At 46.1% G+C, this 26,332-nt stretch overlaps 1 protein-coding gene and 2 pseudogenes across 1 annotated transcript; 1 reads left to right on the top strand and 2 right to left on the bottom strand.

The window, feature by feature from the left end:
• Nucleotides 1-5,816: 5,816 nt before the first annotated feature.
• LOC108930870 (E3 ubiquitin-protein ligase TRIM39-like) lies at nucleotides 5,817-13,343 on the bottom strand (annotated as a pseudogene).
• LOC108930869 (DNA mismatch repair protein Msh2-like) lies at nucleotides 13,342-20,947 on the top strand (annotated as a pseudogene).
• A 624-nt stretch (nucleotides 20,948-21,571) lies between these two features.
• On the bottom strand, nucleotides 21,572-25,938 carry LOC108930868 (zinc-binding protein A33-like). Its single transcript, XM_018746345.2, has 6 exons — nucleotides 25,524-25,938; nucleotides 24,254-24,349; nucleotides 23,521-23,751; nucleotides 23,417-23,439; nucleotides 23,221-23,339; nucleotides 21,572-22,134 (listed from the first exon to the last, which is right to left on the bottom strand). Exons 1-6 carry the CDS (start codon nucleotides 25,929-25,931, stop codon nucleotides 21,572-21,574), a joined length of 1,440 nt encoding a protein of 479 aa, XP_018601861.2. The 5' UTR covers nucleotides 25,932-25,938.
• Nucleotides 25,939-26,332: the final 394 nt, after the last annotated feature.

The following is a 26,332-nucleotide window of genomic DNA, read 5'->3' as shown; positions in this document are numbered from 1 at the left end:
GGGCAGACCCAGGACACGTTGGAGAGACTATGTCTCCCGGCTGGCCTGGGAACGCCTTGGGGTTCCCCCAGAGGAACTGGAGGAGGTGTGCAGGGAGAGGGAAGTCTGGGGGGCTCTACTCAGACTACTGCCCCTGCAACCCGGTCCCGGATAAGCAGAGGAAGATGGATGGATGGATGGAAGCCCCGTGTACTCCGCACTTGAGTCCGACTACTTCCTTCTGGAACCCCGACATGGCACTAATGGTAAATACTCCTTGTGCTCTTGTGGAGACAGATCAGGAAACAAGTGAGGCTTCAACAATGTTTTTAATTTTATTTTACAAAATTACTGAACCCATTCTCTAAATACCTAAATATTTGTTTTTTAGTGTCAACAAATCTGTCAATTAAAAAATAATAAATCACTGAGATGAGAGTAGATAAGTTACAAAGAATTTCACAGGAAAGATCTTCAGAACTCCACAGTTACTGCCATCATCTTTTACACGATGTTGCGTCCGGACGGGAGTCCGACACGGACGCGCGTTGCTATTACGTCCAAACACAGACGAAATATATAATGACTTCACGTGCAGTGTGAGGTTAGACGTGTACGGTGAGTATTGTAAGACACTCGGTGGAAGTGAAACAAGAAACACGAGACCAGGAAACACACACGGTGTTGGAACTACGGTGAACAGTGAAACGCTAATCTGTGAGTCTGACCGCAACCCTGAGACGTGACGAAATACCGGACAGGAACGATGGACCAGGACTGAAGAACAAGAGGCAGGAACTGACGGGACGGGCACTCGGGACTGGAACATGCACACCTAGAAAACAAACTGAGGGAACAAGAGACTACCAATCGCCAACGAAGCACAAGAGAACTGCTGATTAAGAATCCGCGACTAGTTCTGCTCCGCTGGCTCCTTTTATACCTCCATGTCCTACGAGACTGTGAGGTGATAGGTGAGCGTTAGCTAGCGGCACTGAGTGGCGCCGCCTCTGACCAGGAGGGGCAGTGACCCCGTGGGATGTGACAGTACCCCCCCCTCCAGGGGCGGCTCCAGCCGCAGAACGCCGGCGGGTAGGCGGTCGCCCCCGCCGTCGCGGAGCAGGCCGATCTGGATGACACTCATGGAAGTCCTCAATAAGAGCTGGGTCCAAGATGTCCCGTGCTGGTACCCAAGACTGCTCCTCCGGCCCATAGCCCTCCCAGTCGACCAGATAGTACAGCGTACCCCGTCTCCGTTTGGAGTCCAGGAGGGCCCTGACGGAGTAGGCAGGAGAACCATCCACATCCAACGGTGGAGGTGGAGCAACTGCTGGGCTCTGCAGGGCGGAAACACAATGGGGCTTGAGGCGCGAAACATGAAACGTGGGACAGATACGATAATGCGAGGGCAACTGAAGACGGTAAGAAACCGGGTTGATCCTCTTCAGGATCTTGAAGGGGCCGATGAAACGGGGGGCAAGCTTCCTCGAGGGCAAATGCAGTTTGAGATCCTGGGTGGACAACCATACTCTCTGCCCTGGCTGGTACAATACAGTCCTACGCCTTTTGTCGGCCTTCTCCTTTTGGTGGGATACCACCTCCTGGAGACGGACATGTGCGGATTCCCACACCGACTCACTCCTCTTGTACCAGTCGTCCACAGCTGGCAACCCACTGGTCTCCATCGTCCACGGGAACAGCGGAGGCTGGTAACCGAGCACACACTGGAAAGGAGTTAAGTTTGTGGACGAATGGACCAGGGAGTTCTGGGCGTACTCTGCCCAGGGGAGGTATCTGCTCCAATCCGCTTGATTCTGAGCACAGTAACTCCGCAGGTAACGTCCAACCTCCTGGTTGAGGCGTTCCACTTGCCCATTAGACTGTGGATGATAACCAGAGGAGAGGCTGACTGAGACTCCTAAGCGGGCAAAGAAGGCCTTCCAGACTCTTGAGGTGAACTGGGGTCCCCTGTCCGAGACGACATCCTCTGGCAGGCCATACAGCCGGAAGACATGTTGGAACAGCAGTTCCGCGGTCTCCAGGGCTGTAGGTAGACCTTTCAGAGGAATCAGTCGACAGGCCTTGGAAAAGCGATCTATGACGACCAATATGGTGGTGTTTCCATCAGAACACGGAAGATCAGTAAGGAAGTCCACCGCTATATGGGACCATGGACGGTTGGGAATCGGGAGTGGCTCTAAAAGCCCTGCTGGCAGCTGCCGTGGGACCTTGGCCTGGGCACATGTGGTGCAGGCAAGGACAAAGTCTCGTACGTCCTGTTTCATGGATGGCCACCAGAAGCGTTCAGCGAGAAGCTTCAAGGTTCGGTTGACCCCTGGGTGTCCTGTACTTGGACCATCATGGGCCCAGTGTAGGAGCTCGGACCGAACAGTGGACGGGACGTATTCTTTGTCTTGGGGCTGCTCGTTGGGACCGGGTTCTTGACGTTGGGCTGCTTGGATATCGTCCAATAAAGCCCAACGGATAGGAGCCACAAACTGCGTCGGGGACAAGATGGTGTCTGGTGGGGAGAGCTGAGGCGATACCTCGAACAAACGGGACAGGGCATCGGCCTTGCCGTTCTTGGAGCCAGGACGATAGGTCACCGTGAAACGGAACCTGGTGAAGAACATGGCCCACCGCGCCTGTCTGGAATTGAGCCTCTTTGCCTTCTGCAGATACTCCAGGTTCCGATGATCAGTTAACACTAAGAATGGGTGCGTAGCCCCCTCTAACCAATGTCTCCACTCTTCTAAGGCCATCTTTATGGCTAAGAGCTCCCTGTTTCCTACATCATAATTCTGTTCAGTAGGCGACATCTTGTGTGAGAAATACGCACATGGATAGAGCTTCAGGGGACTTCCCTGGCGCTGTGAGAGCACTGCCCCTACCCCGGCCTCAGATGCATCAACCTCCACAATAAAGGGCAGTTTGGGATCAGGGTGCTTCAGGATTGGGGCAGAAGTAAAACGCTTCTTTAGGTCTTCAAAGGCCTGACTCGCCTCAGGAGTCCAGGTCAGGCGCCTAGGGGCTCCTTTTAACAGAGCAGTCAACGGGGCTGCAACGGAACTGAAGTTCCTTATGAAGCGCCTATAGAAATTCGCAAAACCTAGGAACCGTTGCAGGTCCTTTACTGTCTTTGGCTGGGGCCATGACAGAACTGCCGAGACCTTCTGTGGATCCATCGTGACCCCGTTGGGTGTTAGGATGTACCCCAGGAAATCCACAGAGTGCACATGGAACTGGCACTTCTCCCCTTTCACGTACAGCTTATGTGCTGCCAGCTTTTGCAACACCTCCCTGACATGTCCAATATGCTCCTCACGGGACCGAGAAAAGATCAGGATATCATCCAGATACACTAATACTGAGCGATTAATTAGTTCTCTGAGTACTTCATTAACAAAAGCCTGGAATACGGAAGGTGCATTCGCCAGGCCAAAAGGCATGACCAGGTACTCATAATGGCCGAGGGCGGTGCTAAAGGCGGTCTTCCACTCATCCCCTTCCCTAACGCGAATCAGGTTATATGCGCTCCTAAGGTCCAGTTTAGTAAAGATGGTAGCACCGGAAACCTGTTCGAGGGCCGACGTGATAAGAGGCAAGGGGTGCGGGTACTTCACAGTAATGGCATTTAGCCCCCGATAATCAATACAGGGGCGCAAACCCCCGTCCTTTTTCTCAACAAAGAAAAAGCCAGCGGAAGCTGGAGAGGTAGACGGCCGGATGAATCCGGCTTCTAGTGCCTCCGTTATATAAGCCTCCATTGCCTGATGTTCAGGTTGAGAAAGAGGGTATACCCGCCCCCTAGGGGGTGTAGTGCCCGAAAAAAGATCTATAGCACAATCCCAAGGTCTATGAGGAGGCAGTTCTGCAGCCTTGTGTTTGCTAAACACTGCCACTAGATCTGCATACTCCCTTGGAAGCTGCAGGGGCAGATCTGCATTAGGGCTCTCTATGGATGTGGAGTTACAAGACGTCTCCAGGTGTTCGGGACACTGCTGTCCCCAAGACAGCAGTTTCCCCTCCCTCCAAGAGATAATAGGGTCATGGGTGCATAACCATGGATATCCCAAAATAATGGGGTTATCAGGGGACTTAATCAGATAGAACCATATCTGTTCCTTATGGAGTGGCCCTACCTGCATAGTAACGGGCTCTGTGCGCTGCTCTACACGCCCCGACCCGATTGGAGCGCCATCAATAGCTTTAACAGCCAGGGGTTTGGGGCATCGGGCACAGGGCAAGCCCCAGGACGCGGCCATATCATGATCCATGAAATTCCCTGCAGCGCCACTGTCTACCATAGCTTCCGTCTGCTGCTGCTGGAAACCCCAGGATACTGTAACTGGTAATGTCAACAGGGAGGTATGGAGAGATACATCACTCACCAGTAAGTCGGTCCGTTGGGATCCACGGGGTGGCCGCACTGGACAGGAAACCTGCACGTGATCCGCAGCTCCACAGTAAAAGCACAAGCGTTGCAGAAAACGGCGCCTCCTTTCCTCCTCTGTCAAACGCCCGTTACTGAGTCGTATTATTCCCTGTCTGACGCACTGTTCTTCGAGCCCTGCACAGCTGACAAGGTTGCGTGCTTGAGCCGGCTCACTGTCCACAGGGCTGTAGGGCACCTGCTGCCCTGGCGGCGTCGGGGTCCGGCTGGACCCGGAGTTGCTCCGGTAATCCGGCGAGAACTCCTGAGAGGGTGGTCTTGACAATCGGGGGCTGGATGTCTTCTCCACTGGAGACCTGGAACGCACCTGAAAACTCTTGGTGCTGGGGAAGAACTGTCTCTCTGTCTTTCTGTCTGGGCTAGGGGGTGACTCTGGAGAGTAGGGCCCTGGGAACAGAGAGGCTGGACTGGAGATTGAGTATTCTGTGTAATTCTGGTTCTCACCTCTACTACCTTGCAAAGCCTCCGGGAAGGGAACGGACAGCTGCTCAGTAGCGCTGATCCCATTGGTCTGCACAGGGCTCGTGGGCTCCGCGCGAGGACCCGAGGAAGCATAAAGACGATCAAAAAGACATGTCCGCCAATCATCATGCGTTTGCGAACTGGTCGGATCGGCGCCCCGCCCACCGTGACTGAGGAGTCGTGTCAACTGCTCCAACTGATCTGTGAGGCGGCTAGCGGCGTTTGCGCAAACCAGGAGCCGTTCTTGGTTCGCCTCTGTCAGATCCGCCAGCTCACGCCATTCCGCTGAAGTCATATTAGCAGGCGGATTCTTCTGTTGCGTCCGGACGGGAGTCCGACACGGACGCGCGTTGCTATTACGTCCAAACACAGACGAAATATATAATGACTTCACGTGCAGTGTGAGGTTAGACGTGTACGGTGAGTATTGTAAGACACTCGGTGGAAGTGAAACAAGAAACACGAGACCAGGAAACACACACGGTGTTGGAACTACGGTGAACAGTGAAACGCTAATCTGTGAGTCTGACCGCAACCCTGAGACGTGACGAAATACCGGACAGGAACGATGGACCAGGACTGAAGAACAAGAGGCAGGAACTGACGGGACGGGCACTCGGGACTGGAACATGCACACCTAGAAAACAAACTGAGGGAACAAGAGACTACCAATCGCCAACGAAGCACAAGAGAACTGCTGATTAAGAATCCGCGACTAGTTCTGCTCCGCTGGCTCCTTTTATACCTCCATGTCCTACGAGACTGTGAGGTGATAGGTGAGCGTTAGCTAGCGGCACTGAGTGGCGCCGCCTCTGACCAGGAGGGGCAGTGACCCCGTGGGATGTGACACACGAACTGAGAAGAATGGGCATAAACACACACACTTCAGTCACCAGTTGAGCTGAAACATGTCACTGGGCATTGGGGAGGAAAGATACCAATTAAGAAGAACATATAAACTAAACACAGATTCAAACCCACACCATACAGCCTAGCTGAGACTGAAGCACTACCTGCTGCACCACTGTGTCACACCCAAAAACACATTCCAAACAAATACTGTCAAGTTTTTCAATTTCTTGAGATTTTGTTTCACCTTCACAACATCTCCAGCTCATCATTCCTATTCTCTGCACATTTACATTGACTGGTTTCATTATAAGCGAAATTCAACAAAACTAAATGAAAAATTTACAATATATCAGTTCAGAAACTTGAACACCTTCATTACAGTCAGTTAACAGTTACAGACACCTTCACTGGACAGATCTTCAGAGCTCCAGGGTTTGTTCCATCTTTATTTAAATAAGGAGAGAAATATGGAAACAGTTTCTCAGTGAAAGTGTCTGTAAAAGTGTAGATGTGTGACATGTCAGTGGGATTGAAGAAGGACACCTCCCCCCGTCATAGTCTAGCTGAACCCGGACCCTCTGGGGTTTCTTCTTCAGTGTGAGACATGTTGGTGGTGAGGTGGATGCCACATACTGATCTCCATTCCTCAGAGCAACAACCCAGAATCCATTCTTTGGCCCATATGTGATCTCCCCCTTCCTGTTGATGGACCCTTTCACCACTCCAACATCCCAGCCGTTTTTGTTTCCCACCTCCGCTTCCCACCTGTGTTTTCCTGAAGTAAACCCCTCAGAACCCAACACATTCACAGACTAGTCCAACCTCTCTGTGTTGTCAGGAAGCTGCTGTTTGACTCCAGTGTATCTCACACAGGTCAGATCATTGGACACAGAGAGGTAGGGGGATGAAGTGTTGGGGTCCAGAGTCACAGGACCTGTGGGATCCACACAGAATTTAAAAACATTAGTTAAACATTTTATTAATAAATTTAAGATTTTATGATACATTAAAGTAGGGGGGTTCAGTGGCGCAGTGGGTTGGACCGCAGTCCTGCTCTCCGGTGGGTCTGGGGTTCGAGTCCCGCTTGGGGTGCCTTGTGACGGACTGGCGTCCCGTCCTGGGTATGTCCCCTCCCCCTCCGGCCTTACGCCCTGTGTTGCCGGGTAGGCTCCGGTTCCCCGTGACCCCGTATGGGACGAGCGGTTCTGACAATGTGTGTGTGTGTGTGTGTGTGTGTGTGTGTGTGTGTGTGTGTGTGTGTGTGTGTGTGTGTGTGTGTGATATTCAGTTTGACATTTGTCAGTAGTTAAAACATATCATTGAAGTTTATAAACAAACTGTCTTGACTGAGTGCGTGCACACACACACACACACATTGGCTGAAGCCGCTTGTCCCGAGTGGGGTCACGGCAAACCGGAGCCCAGCCTGGCAACACAGGTCACAAGGCTTGAGGGGGGAGGGAACACACCCAGGACAGGACACCAGTTCGTCACAAGGCAGCTGAAGCAGGACTTGAACACCAGAACCACCAGAGTGCGGGACCCGGGCAAACCCGCTCCACCTGCACCCCCGGTTTGACTGAGCACATAGAGTGAAATTAGAAACAAATTATTGAAGCTTCACTCTGCTTTAAGAATAGAAAAAGTTTTTCTGGATGTTCAAAAAATGTGTGACTTCAATCCAATCTATGAGAAGTACACACACACACACACACACACTGTCTGAACTGCTTGTCCCATAGGGGGTTGTGGGGAACCGGAGCCTAACCCGGCAACTCAGAGCGTAAGGCTGGAGAGGGAGGGGACACACCCAGGGCGGGACACAAGTCCATCGCAAGGCACCCCAAATGGGACTCGAATCCCAGACCCACCGGAGAGCAGGACCCAGTCCAACCCACTGCGCCACTGCACCCCCCTCTGTGAGAAGTAATAATTTTAAATTTAAGTTGGTGTTGAAATCCCATCTCATGATTTCGTTTCCAAGCAAAACCTTTTTAAATTTTAGTCTTTTTGTCAAAGTGTCACAAATATTGATATATTGATATTTACGCATTTGAACAGGTCCAGTGGAGGATCTGAATCTGTTTCAAGAGAAGTGTCAGAGTCTCAGTCCCTCTTTCTGCTAATGGAATGTAAACACTTTGTATTTTCTATGTACGTTTGATGTACGTTGCCTTGGAAAGAAGCATCTGCTAATTGAATAAATGTAAATGTAAATGTTTCAGACTGTCTATAGTTATCTTCAGCTTATCCTACAATCTGACAAGCACCCTGTTTTATTACATTCTTCTCAAGAAAACACACACACACACACACAAGGGTAAAGAAACAGGCAGTAAAACTTAAAGTACTTTTCACCAGCTACTTCGAAACACAGTTTAGAGTCAATATCCAGTCTTACAGGTAATTTACTAAATTTGAAACCCAAACCTTCCATCAGGGGTGAAAATTGCAGCTCACAAAAATTATCTAAAGAACAAACACCTGAATAAACCTTGTAATGCTGACAGAGCCCACCTACTGTAACCTTCTATAAAATAATAAAAAAAAATAAACCCCACTAGTGCTGCTTTTTAAACACAACCATTTAGTATATAAAAGGGCTTCTACTGGGTGCCCAGCACTCACTGTATGTGACAATGTGCAGCATCTTCTCCCAGACTCTGAAGCTCAGAGAACCCAGATGTTTGGCCACATCTATCAGCGCCCGTGAAAGCACCTCTGGATCCTGCACTTCACTCTGGGCTCTACAAGGACAAGCAGGACTGAATGATGATGTGGGATTTAAAGGGAATTGAATAAAATTTTTAAAAATACTAATTAAAATGATTACCTTTGCTTTGTGCTGTTGTAGGTCTGGAAAAGACAGAAATAAAAATAATTCAGTGTGTTCACTCAATCAGTGTCAAAGAAAAAAGTAGTAATAAACCATCATCGTACCATCAGGAATTTGGTATCTTCATTGTTCAGATCTTCCTCAACCTTTCTGATTCTGTCTGACAGGATGGAGATGTGTTTGGAAATGTTTTCTATCTTCTCCTTCATCCTCTGACTCTTCTGCTCCTCTTCCTCCCTCAGTGCAGCCAATCTGGCCTCCTGTTCATCTTGCAGGAACCGGTGGAGCTTCTCAAACTCCTCCTTTATCTGTTTCTCTGTGTGTTGAGCCTGATTCTGAAAATTACAGTCACATTTAATACAAACTGTACAGTTCAGTATCACTCTTAACTCTTCAGTCCTCCTCATATGGACATTTAGTAGTTGGTTCCAATTCTGTGTGACATCTAATCATCACCAGTCCTCCCCATGTCTGTGTGGATCCATTCAAAAGAGAAGCTCCCCTGATACACCCCCCTGCCAAACACACTGCTTTCTTTACACTATACACATGACACCATGTAGGAGATCTCCTGCTGATCTGAGGATCTTCATCTCTTACTGGTGTCTCCCTAAAGTGCTTCATGGGTTTGTAGGAGAAGTCAATACAGCTGTCAGTTCAGGTAGATCATCATCATGACAATGATACCAGTTAGTGTCTCTCACAGAAAGAACAACACAACAGAACATGTCCTTTCCAAACTGTAGAATCAGTGTGCTGATGGGAAAGACCTCTTCACTCACTGATTCATATAAAGACTTTAATAAATCATCTTTTTACCTTTATGTGTTTCACTGTTTTTTCACACAGTTTTTTAGCTTCATTGAACTTTTTCAGTTTTTCCTTTACTGTTTCAGTGCAGTCTTGAGTTGTTCCTGGAATAAAATGTACAGATCGACACTTGAGAAACAAACTAATATGTGATTGTTTCATTTTGTTCCAGTTCTGTGTTTTATGCTTAATAAAAAATTTCCACTCTGTGAGTCCTGACTCTTTTATGACCATTATTTCAGTGAATTACCAGTATAGGTGTACAGTACAATGTTTTACAGAAGGAATTCAAGTATCTTTTAAATTTTTATAAATTGGAAAAGTAGACATATACTGTATTTTCACACTACTGTTTCACACTTGTCATGCCCTCATCCACCCGTCCCCCAGCATCCCCTGCTGCCGATCAAGAGGGCCCAGCATAAAAGAGCACCCCAGAAGCTCGTCAGTGCAGAACCTCTCAAAGAGAAACCACAATGCTACATTCCTGTTTGTTTCCTAATTCCCTGCATTCTTGCTTTCCCGGTTTATTATCTTTTTGCCTTGCCTTGCTGACGACGATTGTTGGTACTCTCCTTTGGACAACATATGTTCATCAACGGACCCTCGCCTGTTCTCTGACCATTCTTTCGCCGGACCATCAATAAAGCAATACGAGCACCACTTGAATCCATTGTTTAATCCTGTCTATCGCCATGACAACACTGTTTTTACTCTCTCTGAAGTCAGTCATCCAGGTGTAAAATAAACTGATTTGTTATGATTATTAAACATTCTATGGGGGGCGCGGTGGCGCAGTGGGTTGGACCGGGTCCTGCTCTCTGGTCAGTCTGGGGTTTGAGTCCCGCTTGGGGTGCCTTGCGACGGACTGGTGTCCCATCCTGGGTGTGTCCCCTTCCCCTCCGGCCTTACGCCCTGTGTGCTGGGTTGGGCTCCGGTTCCCCGTGTCCCGTATGGGGCGAGTGGTTTGGACAGACACTATAGACACATTTGTACTGTGAATAATTCAAGTTACTCTGGTACAGGCTGATCTCCTCAAGTACAAGAATGGATACATCTCTCATGTACCCAGGTTTCAGATCAATAGATTTCAAAAGAAAATATTTCACCATTTTAATATTGAAATATGTAGTAAAATACCGTCATATCTGCCGCAGCCTCTTCCACTGGACAGAGCTGATGGTTTCTGTGTTTTTTTGACATCTGACACACAAAGCAAATGGGCTCCTGGTCTTTAACACAGAAGAGAAGAAGTTTCTGTCCATGAACATTGCAGCAACTATTGCTCTTCTCTACAGCTTCAGCCTCACTCTTTCTCTTCAGGTATGTTTCCACAATATTCTTTAGAACTACATTTGGTGGGGGATCTTCAATAGAGGACCTTCTCCTACACAATGGACACTCTCTGGAGCTCCTCTGTTCCCACTACTGCTGCACACAGGATCTACAGAAGCTGTGACTACATAGTAGTAGAACAGGATCCTTGAAGATCTCACAGCACACAGAGCAAATGAGCTCTTCATCCAGAGACAAACCTCTAGATGTCACTTGACAGATTGTTTCTTTACCTCTTTCCAGTTCTGAATTTTTTCTGTTAGTTTCACTCTCGTTCTGCAGGCAGGTCAAACTAGTTTTGCAGTTCAACCAGAATTAACCTCTTCATGACAGTTCAACCATGGAAGTTCAACTCCCCAGATGCAGGTGTTGTTTACTTCTAAAAATATTAATATTCTCAGCATGGAAAGATACAGACTCAACCCCACAAAATTAATAAAAGACTCAAATTCCATTCCTGCAGAGCCCCTAGTAAATATTAATACTTCTGCTTCAAGGTACAAAAATTAAGAAGTGCAACAGCTAGGGCTGAGAGTCGATCCCGAAAAGACTCCATTGCAAAGTTCTGCAGTCGATCTGTCACAATAAAATTAATTCTGCATGAGCATGTGTCCAACAAAAGCTGTGCCGGCCTATTCCCGCCAGCACAGACAACATGAGAACAGAGAAGTAAAAGAACTTTATTTCAGACTTGACTGGTTGTTCTTTAGACAAGTTGAAAAGTGAATTGTAGCATTTGTAACAAAATGCTGACATATAATAAAAGAGCATCACCAATGATAAAATATCTAAAGGCTTCCCATCCCAAGGAGCTGACAGAGAAAAGTGAGGTTCAAGTTTAGCCCTTGTTATCCAGCTCATTTCAGCAGCTCTCCAAATTATATTTCCAAATAAATTTGCAGTCTACCATTAATGTTTAAATTTGTTTATGTGAATCTGTGATTCATACCAAGTAATTTGGAAAGTTTAACTAAAACGATAGTGCTGCTGTCGTCTGAATTCAGACATGGATTGAGCACACAGGACATTTTGTCAAATCACTGCTGGGCTGAACATGAGGACAGAGGTCCAGTCCATAATAAAAAACATCCGTCCAGAGCGAGTGACTCATTTCCAAAGCTGGTGATCTTCTATCAAAAAGACACACTTTTCTGAAGAGCTCAGATGTCAAACCTATCTTGTTCTTGCATTGTAATTTGTAATTCTGTTTAAAGTATCTGCACCTGCAGCACACTATTGATAAGAACAGACAATAATTTTGACTGCTTCCTTGTACATTAGTTTCCATCATAGGTGTTTAAGAGTCTGTGAGTTCACCAGTCAGGGTCCTCTTCTTATCGACAGTGTGCTGCACATTCAGAACTTAGAAATAAGTTTAAAAATTCAGCAGGATCACTTTAAATATTTTTTTTTTAACTACACTTTCTATGACGGTGTTCAGCATGTATGCATAAAATTCTCAATGGTATATATTTAGAGGCAGTACAAGTTCATAAATTCGATTTTTCGAAAGCTGTCAAGACCCCTTGTCATTGACAATACACTGAATTGTCTGTTTTACAATATTGCTTTTCCCTTCATTTTTAACTTTTTGAAATCAACTTCATCAGTTCCAAACACTTGGAATTAGAATCAGACTCAACACCAAAATTGTTGGAATCTAACAGAATCCCGAACACTGAATAATCAGTAACTCACTCACATTTCCCAGTGACACTATGAAATTTATATCGTGTAATATCCATAAACATTTACACCTTACATGAACTTAAGAGATCATGGGCAAAGTGAGTTTGGAAGAGGTAAGTTTTAAGACCTTTTTAAATGCGGACAGAGATTCAACAGTTCTAAATGAGAGGGGGGGATTGTTCCACCACAACGGAGCCAGAACTGAGAATCTTCATGCTTTACCTTTCATGCGTGGGTTCACCAAGCAGGCAGATATGGAAGAGCCTAGCAGACTGGTTGGGGTGTAGCAAATGATCAAGTCTTGTAAATAGCTTGGAGCAGTTCAATTGATGTATTTGTAGGCCATAACCAGGGTCTTAAATTTGATATGGACAGCTATGGGAAGCCAGTGCAAAGAAATGAATAGAGGAGATATATGGGAACACTTCAGCAAGTAAACACAACTCATGCAGCAGCGTACTGTATTATCTGTGGAGATTTGATGGCAGTAGCAGGAAGGCCAGACAAGAGACAGTAGTCCAGACGGGATCTCACCATGGCCTGGACAAGTAGTTACGCAGAGTCAGTTGTGAGGTACGGATGGATCCTGTGGATGGTATGTAGGATGTATCTGCAGGCCCGGGTTGTGGCTTCAATGTGCTGAGAGAAAAATAGACTTGAGTCAATTATTACTCTGAGACTCTTAGCCTAGGAGCTTGGTAAAATGAGTGAGTTGTCCAGTTTGATTGAGAGATGATGACAGGAAGACAAGGCAGCTGGGAGGTGTAGGATCTCTGTTTTGGAGAGGTTGAATTGTAGGTGGTGATCAGACATCCATGCAGAAATGTCTAACAGGCAGGCAGCGATGTGTACGGAAATGTCTGATGCCAGGAACAATGCCCCTCGGGGTCAGGTGTACCCCCCGTCACTGCTGGAGCAGTAGGCCATGCAGGATTACATCAAGGAAGCACTGCAGGCTGGCCTCATCAGGCCCTCCACCTCACATGCCTCCGCCGGTTTCTTCTTCGTGGCTATGAAGGATAGGAGACTTCGTCCCTGTATAGACTACCGAGGTTTAAATTCCATAACGGTCTGTTATCCAGCGGGGGGTGCGGTGGTGCAGTGGGTTGGACCGCAGTCCTGCTCTCCCGTGGGTCTGGGGTTCGAGTCCTGCTTGGGGTGCCTTGCGACGGACTGGCGTCCCGTCCTGGGTGTGTCCCCTCCTCCTCTGGCCTTACGCCCTGTGTTACCGGGTAGGCTCCGGTCCCCCGTGACCCCGTATGGGACAAGCGGTTCTGCAAATGTGTGTCTGTTATCCACATCCTTGCCACTAATCACCTCCGCCTTAGAGAGAATACACGGGGCAACTATTTTCATGAAATTAGATTTCAGAAGCACTTACAACCTCATCTGCATTTGCAAAGGGGACGAATGGAAAATGGCATTTAGCACCTCCCTGGGCCACCGTGAGTATTGGGTCATGCCGTTTGGTTTATTGAATGCTCCCTCAGTCTTCCAGGCTTTTGTCAACCACATTCTAGGGGATTTTGTCAACCGCTTCGTGCTAGTCTACCTGGACGACCTTCTGGTCTTCTACAGGACATGAGAGGAACACGTTGACCAGGTACGGACCATTTTACGGCAGCTACTCCGCCACCGGTCGTACGTAAAAGGTGAAAAGTGTCTCTTCCACCAGACCCAGGTCTCCTTTCTGGGGTATATCTTGAGCCCAGAGGCGGTGGCCTTGGATCTCAAAAAGGTCAGTGCGGTAACTACCTGGCTTAGACCCACAACATTGAAGGCGCTCCAATGCTTCCTAGGCTCCACTAACTTCTACCGCCACTTCATTCGAGGGTTCAGCACCCTGGAAGCCCCACTCACAGCCCTCACCCCTGCAAAAGGCCCCGACTGCCCTGGAGTGAGGCCGCCGAGAGGGCTTTCCAGACCCTGAAAGCATGCTTCACCTTGGCGCCGGTGCTCAAGCATCCTGACTCCTCTCTACCTTTCGTGGTCAAGGTCAACGCCTCTCTCTTGGGGATAGGAGCGGTGTTGTCACAATGACAAGGGGACCTGCCAAAGCTCTTTCCCTGTGCCTACTTTTCCCGTAAGCTGATGCCGGCCTAACGCAATTATGATATTGGGAACCGGGAACTCCTGGCCATTAAACTGGCACTAGAGGAGTGGTGACACTGGCTTGAGGGGGAGAAACATCCATTCCTGGTACTCACGGACCACAATCTAGAATATCTGGAAAAAGTTTGTCCTCTGAACACCCGACAGGCCCTTTGGGTCCCATTTTTCATGAGGTTTCACTTCATGTTTCATATCAACCAGGGTCTAAGAATACTAAGGTCGATGCCCTGTCTCGGATCCATGACCCCGAGCCCACACCAAATAAACCAGAGGGAATACTGCCCCAGGACTTCATCATGGCCCCCGTGCATTGGCAACTTCTCCAGGACCTACTTGTGGCACAGATCACCAAGATGGAGCCACCAGGGAAACCAGTGGTAAGGAATACATGCCCACTTACCTGTGGTCTCCGTTGATGCAGTTGGGACACAATTTTCCCGAGTTCGGGCTCCCATGGGTCCAGCACTCATTATCCCTTCTGCAGGGGTGTCCTCCTTCTCAACTTAGGGCATCAAGAGCCGGCCGTTGCGGGGGGGTTCTGTTGTGTCCTCGCCAGCCAGCTCATCGATTACACCTGTTGCCCGCAGATGGAACAGAAGATAAAAGGTAGCATCAGAAGATTCCTCGTTGCGGAACCTCTGAAAGGAGCAACCGCTGTTCCCACTCACCTGGTGCTTTCTGTGCTCTTCATATCGAACTCCCCAACCTCTTACCCGGCTACTGACTATTCTGATTCCTGTCTCTGTTACTGATGTTCAGCGATCGCCCGACCCTTGCCTGTTACAATGACTACTCTTTAACTTGCCCCTTTGTGTAAATAAAACCCCAGTTCATAGCCCTGCGCTTGAGTCCGTCACCTCCTTGCCTCGGCGATCATGACAAATATATTACAATTAGACCAACAAATATATTTATTTTTTAATGAACATCTGATCCACTTTTGATATACTGTCATAGAGCTGCAATGGGTGCCGTGCATTGCTGATGAACACCTGATGGATACCAGGATTGCTGCTATGTGTACCAAGCTGTGGCTCAACTGACAGGCTTGACTGAGGCGCTGGAGAGATACAGCAGTACATGATACCCCTCAGTGATTTGTACCACATGGTCCACTGTGAAGTGCTTTACATTTACATTTATTAATGTCATATATTCTGTTCTCCAGATTAACATTCAGCTCAGTAAACCCAACTGCATTAGCAGCAAGGAAATTTACTTTCCACCTGCTGTGGTAGTAAAATAATTATGTAATGGGTAAAAATGTTGTTCTACTCAAGCCTGTTGTATTATAACATTTACATTTATTCATTTAGCAGACGCTTTTGTCCAAAGCGACGTACATCTCAGCAAAAGTACAATTTATGCATTACATTAAGAGAAGGAGACATTGCTGCAGACATGAAAGTCTCAAGCAAACCTAGTTTGTTACCTACCTTTTGCTGCACCGAGGTTCATCGTTCGAGTAGGTGTATAAAACACAGGATGGACAAATCCCAAGACCCTCCCACCAATTTTTTTTTTTTTTAAATATTATAAGATATACAAATTATAAAGGGTTTATATGGTGATACACCACTGTAATCTGTTATATTGCACCTTCTGAAAGTATAATACAGTATGTATACACTGTATGCATTTTTGATGTCAGGAGAAGCGGTTATTGACAATGGATAGATGGATGGATAGATCACTTGCTAACATTTTTTTAATTTCAAATCCCTTTTGCTAATAAATGTTACTGGAGTCTATTTTCTCTAATGAAATTAAATAATTGTTGCATTTTCATTGGTTTAATTATCACGCCCCCAACCCCCCCAACCCCATGAACTGGAAGTTGTGTAACAAGTTTTTTCCTTTCCAATTTGTACAGGACGTCATCGGGCCTGCTTAAATGTGGCATTCATCTCACAGCTCAGTGACCTGACCTTGGAATTCTACAAATACCAAGAGATAATTGAAACGACGCTAGACATGAACCATCTCTGTCATTTGGCATTGCAGTCCTATCAAGGACTGTGACACCTTTGCCTTCCTTCCCCTGCTCCAGTCTTTGCCAGTTTTCCCCATCTTCCTCACCTTTCCTATCCTCACACCTCTGTATGTGCTACTGATGAAGCTGGAAAAGGATCTTTGATGACCATGGTGCCCCCTGCAGATCGAGAAACACAAGTTCCTGGTGAAGCCATCCTTCGATCCAACACTTAGTATGCTCCGAGACACCATGGACCGGCTGGAGAAGGACATGCAGGTCTCGCTCAGTGTAGCTGCTTGAGAGCTGGGTGAGTCTCTGTGATTCTGACCTTTGACCCCTCAACCACTCAGAACACCTGGGGAGCACATGGTATAGCTAAGGACCTGAACTTCTGGCTTAAAGATGAGAGAAATGCTGTTGTATCCAAAGCAACGTGTATGTTTTCAGTAATGCATTTTCACATGCACTGTGGGTGTGTACTTGCACAGCGCACAGGTCTCGGATCCCCCCCAGAGCTGGACACCAGGAAGACAGTGAAACTGGAGTCCAATGCCCAGCTGGGTTACTTCTTCAGCGTCACCCACAAAGAGGAGAAGAACCTACGCAACAACGAGAAGTTTGAAACCCAAAAGACGGCATCTGGACATCCAGAAGAATAGAATTCAATTCACCAAGAGCTGGGCCACTCGAAGAAGGTTTGTGGCGGTGAGGGTTAGCAGTTCATGGTTACCTTGTGTGAGTGTGTAGGGGGGTGATTCTGCTGACTGCATAGTAGGTTCCTCTGTTTGGTAGCAAGCTGAGCTCCTGGAAAAAGGAGGACACCAAAAGCTGGGAGGAGTACGAGGAGGCCCAAAATGCCGTCGTCAAGGAGATCATCAGCATCGCTTCAGGTAAGCAGCTCACTTCTGAAAGCCTTCGAACTGTAGTCTCTGGGGGGCATCTGTGGAAGAAACGTTCAGGTTGTTTACAATCAGACCATTTCTGTGACCTTCATCCTGTCCCCCTGCCCAGGTGGTGTGGAGCCCCTGCAAACCCTAAGCAAGATCATCGCCCAACTGGATGCTTTGGTGAGCTTCACCGTGGTATCCCACTTGGCCCCTGTACCCTACATACATCCCACGGTGACGGAGAAGGGCTCCAGGCGGCTGGTGCAGAAGGCGGCCTGACATCCTTGCTTCGAAGCCCAGGTTGACGTAGCTTTCATCCCTAACGACATGTCCTTCATACGAGGCCAGGAGATGTTCCACATCATCACTGGTCTCTGGTCTCTGCTCCCATCACTGGTGAGGCTTCCTTCCCCATAATTGAGTCTTTATCCTGGAAAGATGCGCCCATGACCCTTCCCATGTGACCTTTGCAATTCTTCAGATCCTAACATGGGGGGGGAAGTCCACCTACATCCGACAGGTGGGCATGATGGTGCTGATGGCCCAGGTGGGCTGCTTCATGCCCTGTGACTACAGCTGAAGTGAGCATGGTCGACAGCATCCTGGCCCAGGTCGATGCTAGAGACAGCCAGGTCAACGGCATGCCCACCTTTATGGCTGAGATGCTGGAGACGGCCGCCATTCTTCGGCATATGGGGTCAAAGGTCACAGTATAATTATGACAGCACTTTAATGTCTGAGTTCAGAGAGGGACTCTTGGGTGTGAAAGCAGCTCTGTTTCCCTTCAGTCACTTTGCCTTCATCTCTCTCTCTGTCGGGCTCTTCAGCCAACTCAGTCACGGAGGACTCGCTCATCATCATCAATGAACTGGGTCGCAGCACCTCTGCCTATGACGGCTTTGGCATGGCATGGGCCATCTTGGAGCACATCACCACGTGCTCCTTCTGCCTGTTCACCATGCACTTCCACACGCTGACTGCCCTGGCCAAGCAGGTGCCGACTGTGTGCAACCTGCAAATCACGGTATTGACGGCCAACCACACCCTGACCATGCTGTACAAGGTGCAGAAAGTGGGGCCGCACCCTCGACCACCCACAGCCAGACACTCGGTCTCACGTGTGATCACAGTTTCATGCCTGTACAGCAGATCCTCAACTCACACAAATCTGGAACCCAAGGTGCATTTGTAATTGGTGTTCTTCATAACTCCAAAGTCACTTTTCCCACTAAGTCCCAGTGAGTAAAAGGTTAATAAAGAAGATATTTTTCAATTTATTTGCTGGTTAAGTTCTGTAAAAAGAAAAAGTCAAATATAGTGAAAAAACCAACAATTTTAGGAAACACTGTGTAAACACTGTGTAAATGAGGTAAATTAAGGGGGTTCCACATTCATTTTGGTGGTATTTACTGTCATCTGTTGACATGGTAGGTAAATGTCTCTCCACCGCAAAGTGAAAAGTTACAGAATAGATCAATGAAGAAAATGCTGTTAAAAATGAGAAAACTGGAAATGTTAATGAAATACATTTGAGCTGATGGTTTCCACTTTTTAACTTAATTCACTTTTTGTCCCTCAAAGTGTCCTGGCTCTCACTGGACCAGACGTGTGTGTCCAGAGCTTTAGGAACTATGTAGCTGAACTGGCAAACTTCCCAAAGCACGTGATTGCCAGCACCCGGTAAAAGACCTTCGAGCTAGAAGAGTTTCAGGATGTTGCATGGGTGGGAGACAATGATGAGGACAGTGGCCTGGATGCCAAGAGGAGGTGTTTGGAGAGACAGGTGAGAGATGCCGTGGTCGTCCTCTTGTGACCCTCCTCCTGTCACTACCTGCCACCATCATTGCCATTATTGCTTCTGAATTCTGAACTTCTGGTCTACGAACATAATCTAACCTTGGTAAATTTCTAACTAGAAATAACACCAGTCAAGAAGTTTATCTTCCCACAGAATAAACAAAAGTGATTTTTACTAAATCACATGTAGTGAATGAAATCCAAAATCCAAAGCATCACCTACAGGTTTTTCCTGGAATGAAAATTTAAATGATCAGAAAAATATAAGAAATGCATTTAATCTATATTAAGTATTATTTACCAATACCAACAGTATACAGACATTTTGTTTACTTTAATCAAACATGCAGAAGATGAATATGTCATTATAAGCGCACTATCGTGTAAATACCATGTAAACATGCAGTAGGAGGTGAGAAAGTGCTTAGTATAACATGTTGAGAAGCCCTTCTTAGAAGCCTTTAGTTTGCAAACACATTCCCAGATGTTGGTACCCTGCTGATTTGGTTGGTTGGTGGGTGTGTTGGTTTGATGGATTTGTTAGTTTGGTGTGTTGGGTTTGGTGGGTTCGGTGTCTTGGTTTGGCTTGGTGGATTTGGTGGTTTTGGTTTGTTAGTTTGGTGGGTTCAGTGTGTTGGTTTGGATTTGTTGGTTTGGTGTATTGGTGGATTTGTTGGTTTGGCTAGTTTGGTGGATTTGTTGGTTTGGATTTGTTACTTTGGTTTGTTTGGTGGATTTGTTGGTTTAATGGATGCGGTGTGTTGGTTTGGTGGATTTATTAATTTGGTGGGTTTGTTGGAGAAGGTAGCTAAGTGTCACGCCCTCCTTCACACAATGAGGATCACCTGCGGCTGATCAGGGAGCGACTGCATAAAAGGGCGGTCCGGAGCACACTCAAATGCGGAACCTTGCTCAGCCTGAGTTCTCCTGTTGGATCTCACGGTTTCTATGATCTCATGCCTGACTCACGGAATACGGCTTTCGGTTTGTCCCTTTGATTACGTTTGTGACTCGGAGACCCTCGTTTTGTTTTGTGACCACAGTTTTTGGATTCCCCTTTTGAACCATGATGCTCCGCGCTTGGGTCCAATGGCTTCCTCCCGGTGCGACACCATGACACTAAGCTTCTTGGTCTCGGGTCATGTAGATGTCTGTTGGCTACGCTTGATGTTCTCTGTGGTTTCATGGTGGTTAGACTGGGTCTTTGTTTACAGCTGCTGATAAATACACATGGGATATAACATCTTCTCCTGTATCTTGAATGACTTTGCAAAAAGTGTCACCAGTTCCAGAAGAATCTCTTTTCTTTTTTTTTTTAAATTTGCTGAGGTATAATTAGAGTAAAAGTAATGAGAGGGACAGGGGGGTGCGGTGGTGCAGTGGGTTGGACCGGGTCCTGCTCTCCAGTGGGTCTGGGGTTTGAGTCCCGCTTGGAGTGCCTTGTGATGGACTGGTGTCCTGTCCTGGGTGTGACCCCTCCCCCTCTGGCCTTACGCCCTGTGTTGCTGGGTAGGCTCTGGTTCCCTGCGACCCCGTATGGGACAAGCGGTTCAGAGTGTGTGTGTGTAAGTAATGAGAGGGAAAGAAAACTAAGTACAAATTCTTTTTTCATCGAGGACTTCTTGACCAAAGTGAAGGCTCTGCCTACCAGCGACATGTCCCTCCAGGACATCAAGGAGGAGCTGAAGAAGCTGAAAGCACAAGTTGTGGCCAAGAACAACAGCTTTGTGAACGATATCGTGTCCCAGTCAACAGTCTGAGAGAGAGAAGATCTTCAGCACAATGCGGTCAAATTGAGTGAATCCAAACAGTAACTCTGCTCCAGCACCAGCTTTACATTTCTCTCAGCTAACAGCTGCTTTCACTTCTTACTGGAACTCATGTGTAGCCTCACCTGGTGTATGAGGTGTCAGTGAGAGCCTCACTGGAAGGTTCACTGTCGAACATGAGCGCAGACTAAGTTCCAGTTCATTTTTCACAGGAGAAACACAGGGACTGATCTTGTGTGTATCGGTAGGATGTCTTCAGCTTGGGGCCTTATCAATTACAGGGGACATTGTCCTATATGGTGAAGGTAGTAAACAGTTCATGATGCTGCAGTCAGGGGACTTTCATTGTGACTGAGCACACATTGTAGCTTTGTTTTCTGCAACTTCTCTGATATGACTGTGTTTTGTATTGACCTGGGTCTTGGAGTTTCTTCATATAAAAATACTTCAACTGTACAACTGATGGTAAAATCAATACTCCTAGTACTATTGGAGAGACAGATCAAGACATGCATAGGACATAATGTTTTTTTTTTTTTTTTAATTTACTGAATCCATTCTCTAAATCCCTTAAATACTAAGTGTCAACAAACTTGTCGATGAAAGAATAATAAATCACAGACATGTGAGTAGATCAGTTACAAAGACCTTCACTGGACAGGTCTTCAGAATTCCATAGTTTCTGCCCTCACTTCCACAAGGAGAGAAAAATGGAACCAGTTTCTCAGTGAAAGTGTCTTGAAAAGTGCAGATGTCTGACATGTCAGTGGGGTTGAAGAAGGACACCTCCCCCCTGTCATAGTCCAGCTGAACCCGAATCCTCTGGGGTTTCTTCTCCAGTGTGAGACATGTTAGTGGTGAGCTACAGGCTATATACTCATCTCCATTCCTCAGAACTAGAACCCAGAATCCATTCTTTGGACTCAGTGTAAAGCTCTTCTTCCTGTTGATGGACTCTTTCATCACTCCTATAGTCCAGTCAGTTTTGTTTCCCACCTCCACCTCCCAGCTGTGTTTTCCTGAAGTAAACCCCTCAGAGCCCAATACAGACACACAGGGGTAAAACCTCTCTGTGTTGTCAGGAAGCTGCTGTTTTACTCCAGTGTATCTCACACAGGTCAGATCATCAGACACGGAGAGTTTTAGGTGAGCAGTGTTGGGGTCCAGAGTCACAGGAGCTGTGGGATACAGAGAGAATATAAATCATTAAACACTGTACTAACAAAGGCAGGATTTTATGATACACTAACTTGATTTAAATATTATTTGACATTTGTCAACAGTTTTACATTAAAAATATATAGTTAAAATTTTGACAGTCTTGACTGAGTCAATAGATTGAAATTAGAAAGAAATTGGTTATTAGAGCTTCAGGATCCTCTAACAACAAAAAGGGGAGTGAAATTACAAACAAAATATTGCAGCTTCACTTTGCTTTAAGAACGGAAAAAGTTTTTCTGAATGTTTAAAAAATGTGTGATTTCAATCCGATCTATGAGAAGTGATGATTTTAAAATTAAGTTGGTGTTGAAATCCCATCTCATGATTTCGTTTCCAAGTAAAACCTTTTTAAATTTTAGTCTTTTTATCAAAGTGTGTTACAAATATTGATATATTGATATTTACACATTTGAACAGGTCCAGTGGAGGATCTGAATCTGTTTCAAGAGAAGTGTCAGAGTCTCAGTCCCTCTTTCTGCTAATGGAATGTAAACACTTCGTATTTTCTATGTACGTTTGATGTACGTTGCCTTGGAAAGAAGCATCTGCTAATTGAATAAATGTAAATGTAAATGTTTCAGACTGTCTATAGTTATCTTCAGCTTATCCTACAATCTGACAAGCACCCTGTTTTATTACATTCTTCTCAAGAAAACACACACACACACACACAAGGGTAAAGAAACAGGCAGTAAAACTTAAAGTACTTTTCACCAGCTACTTCGAAACACAGTTTAGAGTCAATATCCAGTCTTACAGGTAATTTACTAAATTTGAAACCCAAACCTTCCATCAGGGGTGAAAATTGCAGCTCACAAAAATTATCTAAAGAACAAACACCTGAATAAACCTTGTAGTGCTGACAGAGCCCACCTACCGTAACCCTCTATAATAAAAAAAAATAAATCCCTATTGCAAAACAGGTAAAAAACATAGTAAATCTACAGTGACACATGTTGAGTAGGGACCCCAACACTGGCGCTGCTTTTCAAACACGGCTGTTTTGTATATAAAAGGGCTTCTATTTGGTGCCCAGTACTCACTGTATGAAACAATGTGCAGCATCTTCTCCCAGACTCTGAAGCTCAGAGAACCCAGGTGTTTGGCCACATCTATCAGCGCCCCTGAAAGCACCTTTGGATCCTGCACTTCACACTGGGCTCTACAAGGACAAGTAGGACTGAATGATGATGTGGGATTTGAAGGGAATTAAACAAAAATGAAAATTTAAATAAATACCTTTGTTTGGTGCTCTTGTAGGACTGGAAAAGACAAATAAAAATAAGTCAGTGTGTTCACTCAATCAGTGTTAAAGAAGAAATAGTTATAAACCATCATCCTACCATCAGGAATTTGGTGTCTTCATTGTTCAGATCTTCCTCAATGTCTCTGATTCTGTCTGACAGGGTGGAGATGTTTTTGGAGATGTTTTCTATCTTCTCCTTCATCCTCTCACTCTTCTGCTCCTCTTCCTCTCTCAGTGCAGCCAATCTGGCCTCCTCTTCATCTCGCAGGAACTGGTGGAGCTTCTCAAACTCCTCCTTTATCTGTTTCTCTGTGTGTTGAGCCTGATTCTGAAAGTTACAGTCACATCTAACACAAACTGTACAGTTCAGTATCACTCTTAACTCTTCATCCTTCGTATCCTCCTCATATGCACATTTAATAGTTGCTTCCAGTTCTGTGTGACATCTAATCATCACCAGTCCTCTCCCTGTCTGTGTGGATCCATTCAAAAGAGAAGCTCCCCTGATACACTCCCTGCCAAACACACTGCTTCCTTTACACACTACACACGACACACCGTGTAGGCGATCTACTGCTCATGTGAGGATCTTCATCTCTTACTGGTGACTCCTGGTGACCTAAAGTGCTTCATGGGTTTGTAGGAGGAGTCAATACAGCTGTCATTTCAGGTAGATGATCATCATGACAGTGATACCAGTTAGTGTCTCTCATAGAAAGAACAACACAAATAACACAACGTGTCATTTCCAAGTTGTAGGATCAGTGTGCTGATGGGAAAGACCTCTTCACTCACTGATTCATAAAGAGTTTAATGAACAAGCCATTTACCTTTATGTGTTTCACTGCTTCCTCACACAGTTTTTTAGCATCATTGAACTTTTTCAGTTTTTCCTTTACTGGTTTCAATGCAGTCTTGAGTTGTTCCTGGAATCACATGGAAAGATTGATATCTGAGCAAGAACTAATATATGATCTTTGTTTCATGTTGGAGGGGTGCGGTGGCGCAGTGGGTTGGACCGCAGTCCTGCTCTCCGGTGGGTCTGGGGTTCATGTCCCGCTTGGGGTGCCTTGTGACGGACTGGCGTCCCGTCCTGGGTGTGTCTCCTCCCTCTCTCCAGCCTTACGCCCTGTGTTGCCGGGTAGGCTCCGGTTCCCCGTGACCCTGTATGGGACAAGCGGTTCTGAAAATGTGTGTGTGTGTGTGTGTGTGTGTGTGTGTGTGTGTGTTTCATGTTGTTGCAGTTCTGATTTTATGTTGTATACTTAATAAAAGATTTTAAATTTGCACCTTATGAGTCTTGGCTCTCATGTGACCATTATTTAAAAAAGTGGTATTACAGGTATACAGTACCGTGATTTACACAAGGATTCGTTTGTTCAATTCAACTGTCTTTTCAATTTTTAAATTTTTATCAATTGGCAAATTAATTTCAGTCTTACAGTTTGTATTGATCTTGAAGAGGGGATAGTTTATAGAGTAATTTTCCCTTCCCCAGAAGCAGTGTATAGTATTTAGCCAGACCCTGAATAATTTTCAACCAAATTTTTCTAGTAAAAAAACTTTGTAACAGAAGAAAGATAAGAAAATATATACACACACACACACACACACACACACACACACACATTTTCTGAACCGCTTGTCCCATACGGGGTCACGGGGAACCGGAGCCTACCCAGCAACACAGGGCGTAAGGCTGGAGGGGGAGGGGACACACCAAGGACAGGACACCAGTCCATCGCAAGGCATCCCAAGCAGGACTCAAACCCCAGACCTACCAGAGAGCAGGACCTGGTCCAACCCACTGCGCCACTGCGCCACTGCACCCCCTATCTCTATAACACACTGGTTTATAATAAAATGTAATTTGTTTTAAACCTATTGTGGTTATTAAATATTCAAAGCATTAGAAACACGTTAAACTACCTTCCAGTGATATAGTAATTGGTCACTTTTTAAAAGTACTGTGTTACTGAGATACTTGGTAGAGGCTCCTCTGGTACCAGAGTGGAAACCTCTCATGTTCTCACGTTCATGTTGATAGATTTCAGTACCTTCAACTTAACCATTTTTATACTGAAATATGAAATAAAATACCTTTATATCCAGTGCAGCCTCTTCCACTGGACAGAGCTGGTGGTTTCTGTGCTTTTTTGAAGTCTGACACACGACACAGAGAACTTCTTGGTCATCCTCACAGAAGAACAAAAGCTTCTCTCCATGGACACCGCAGTAAAGTTCACGTTTCTCTGCAGCCTCTGACTGACTTTTCTGCTTTAAGTAGGACTCTATAACATTCTGTAAAACTAGGTTCGGTGCAGGCTTTTTTATAGAGGACCTCCTCCTGCACAAGGGACACTCTCTAGAGCTCTTCTGGTCCCAGTACTGCTGAAGACAGGATCTACAGAAGCTGTGACTACATAGTAGAATAACAGGATCCTTGAAAATCTCACAGCAAATAGAACAAATGAGCTCCTCATCCAGAAAAGAAACTTTCGCTGCCATTTTACAGGTTCTCTGACGTCCTATATTTCTGGTTGTGTAATCCTTCTATTAAAGTTTCACTTTCACTTTGCACTCAGACCAGACACCTTTGCAGGGAAACCAGAACTAACCTCTTCATGACAGCATAACCACTGAAGTTCAGGTCTGCAGTCACAGTCCTACACCTTACCTTTAAAACCACTAATAGACTCAGTACATAGAAATACAACTGAATAGCTTCTATTCGGGAAATGAATCATTAAATGCTGCTGCTCCTACCAAATACTCCCTAACTCAGTTTACTGATGTAGTACAATTGTTTTTATAATAATAAGAAAGAATTTTGAGAAGAAAAGCACAGTCAGGGTCCTTCCAGCCTCTACTCACCTTTATCCTTTGACATTTATTTTACTGACTCTTTT

The sequence above is a fragment of the Scleropages formosus genome, chromosome 3, assembly GCF_900964775.1.
Source record: "Scleropages formosus chromosome 3, fSclFor1.1, whole genome shotgun sequence".
Classification (NCBI taxonomy): domain Eukaryota; kingdom Metazoa; phylum Chordata; class Actinopteri; order Osteoglossiformes; family Osteoglossidae; genus Scleropages; species Scleropages formosus.
This window is presented reverse-complemented; position numbering and strand designations above follow the sequence as displayed.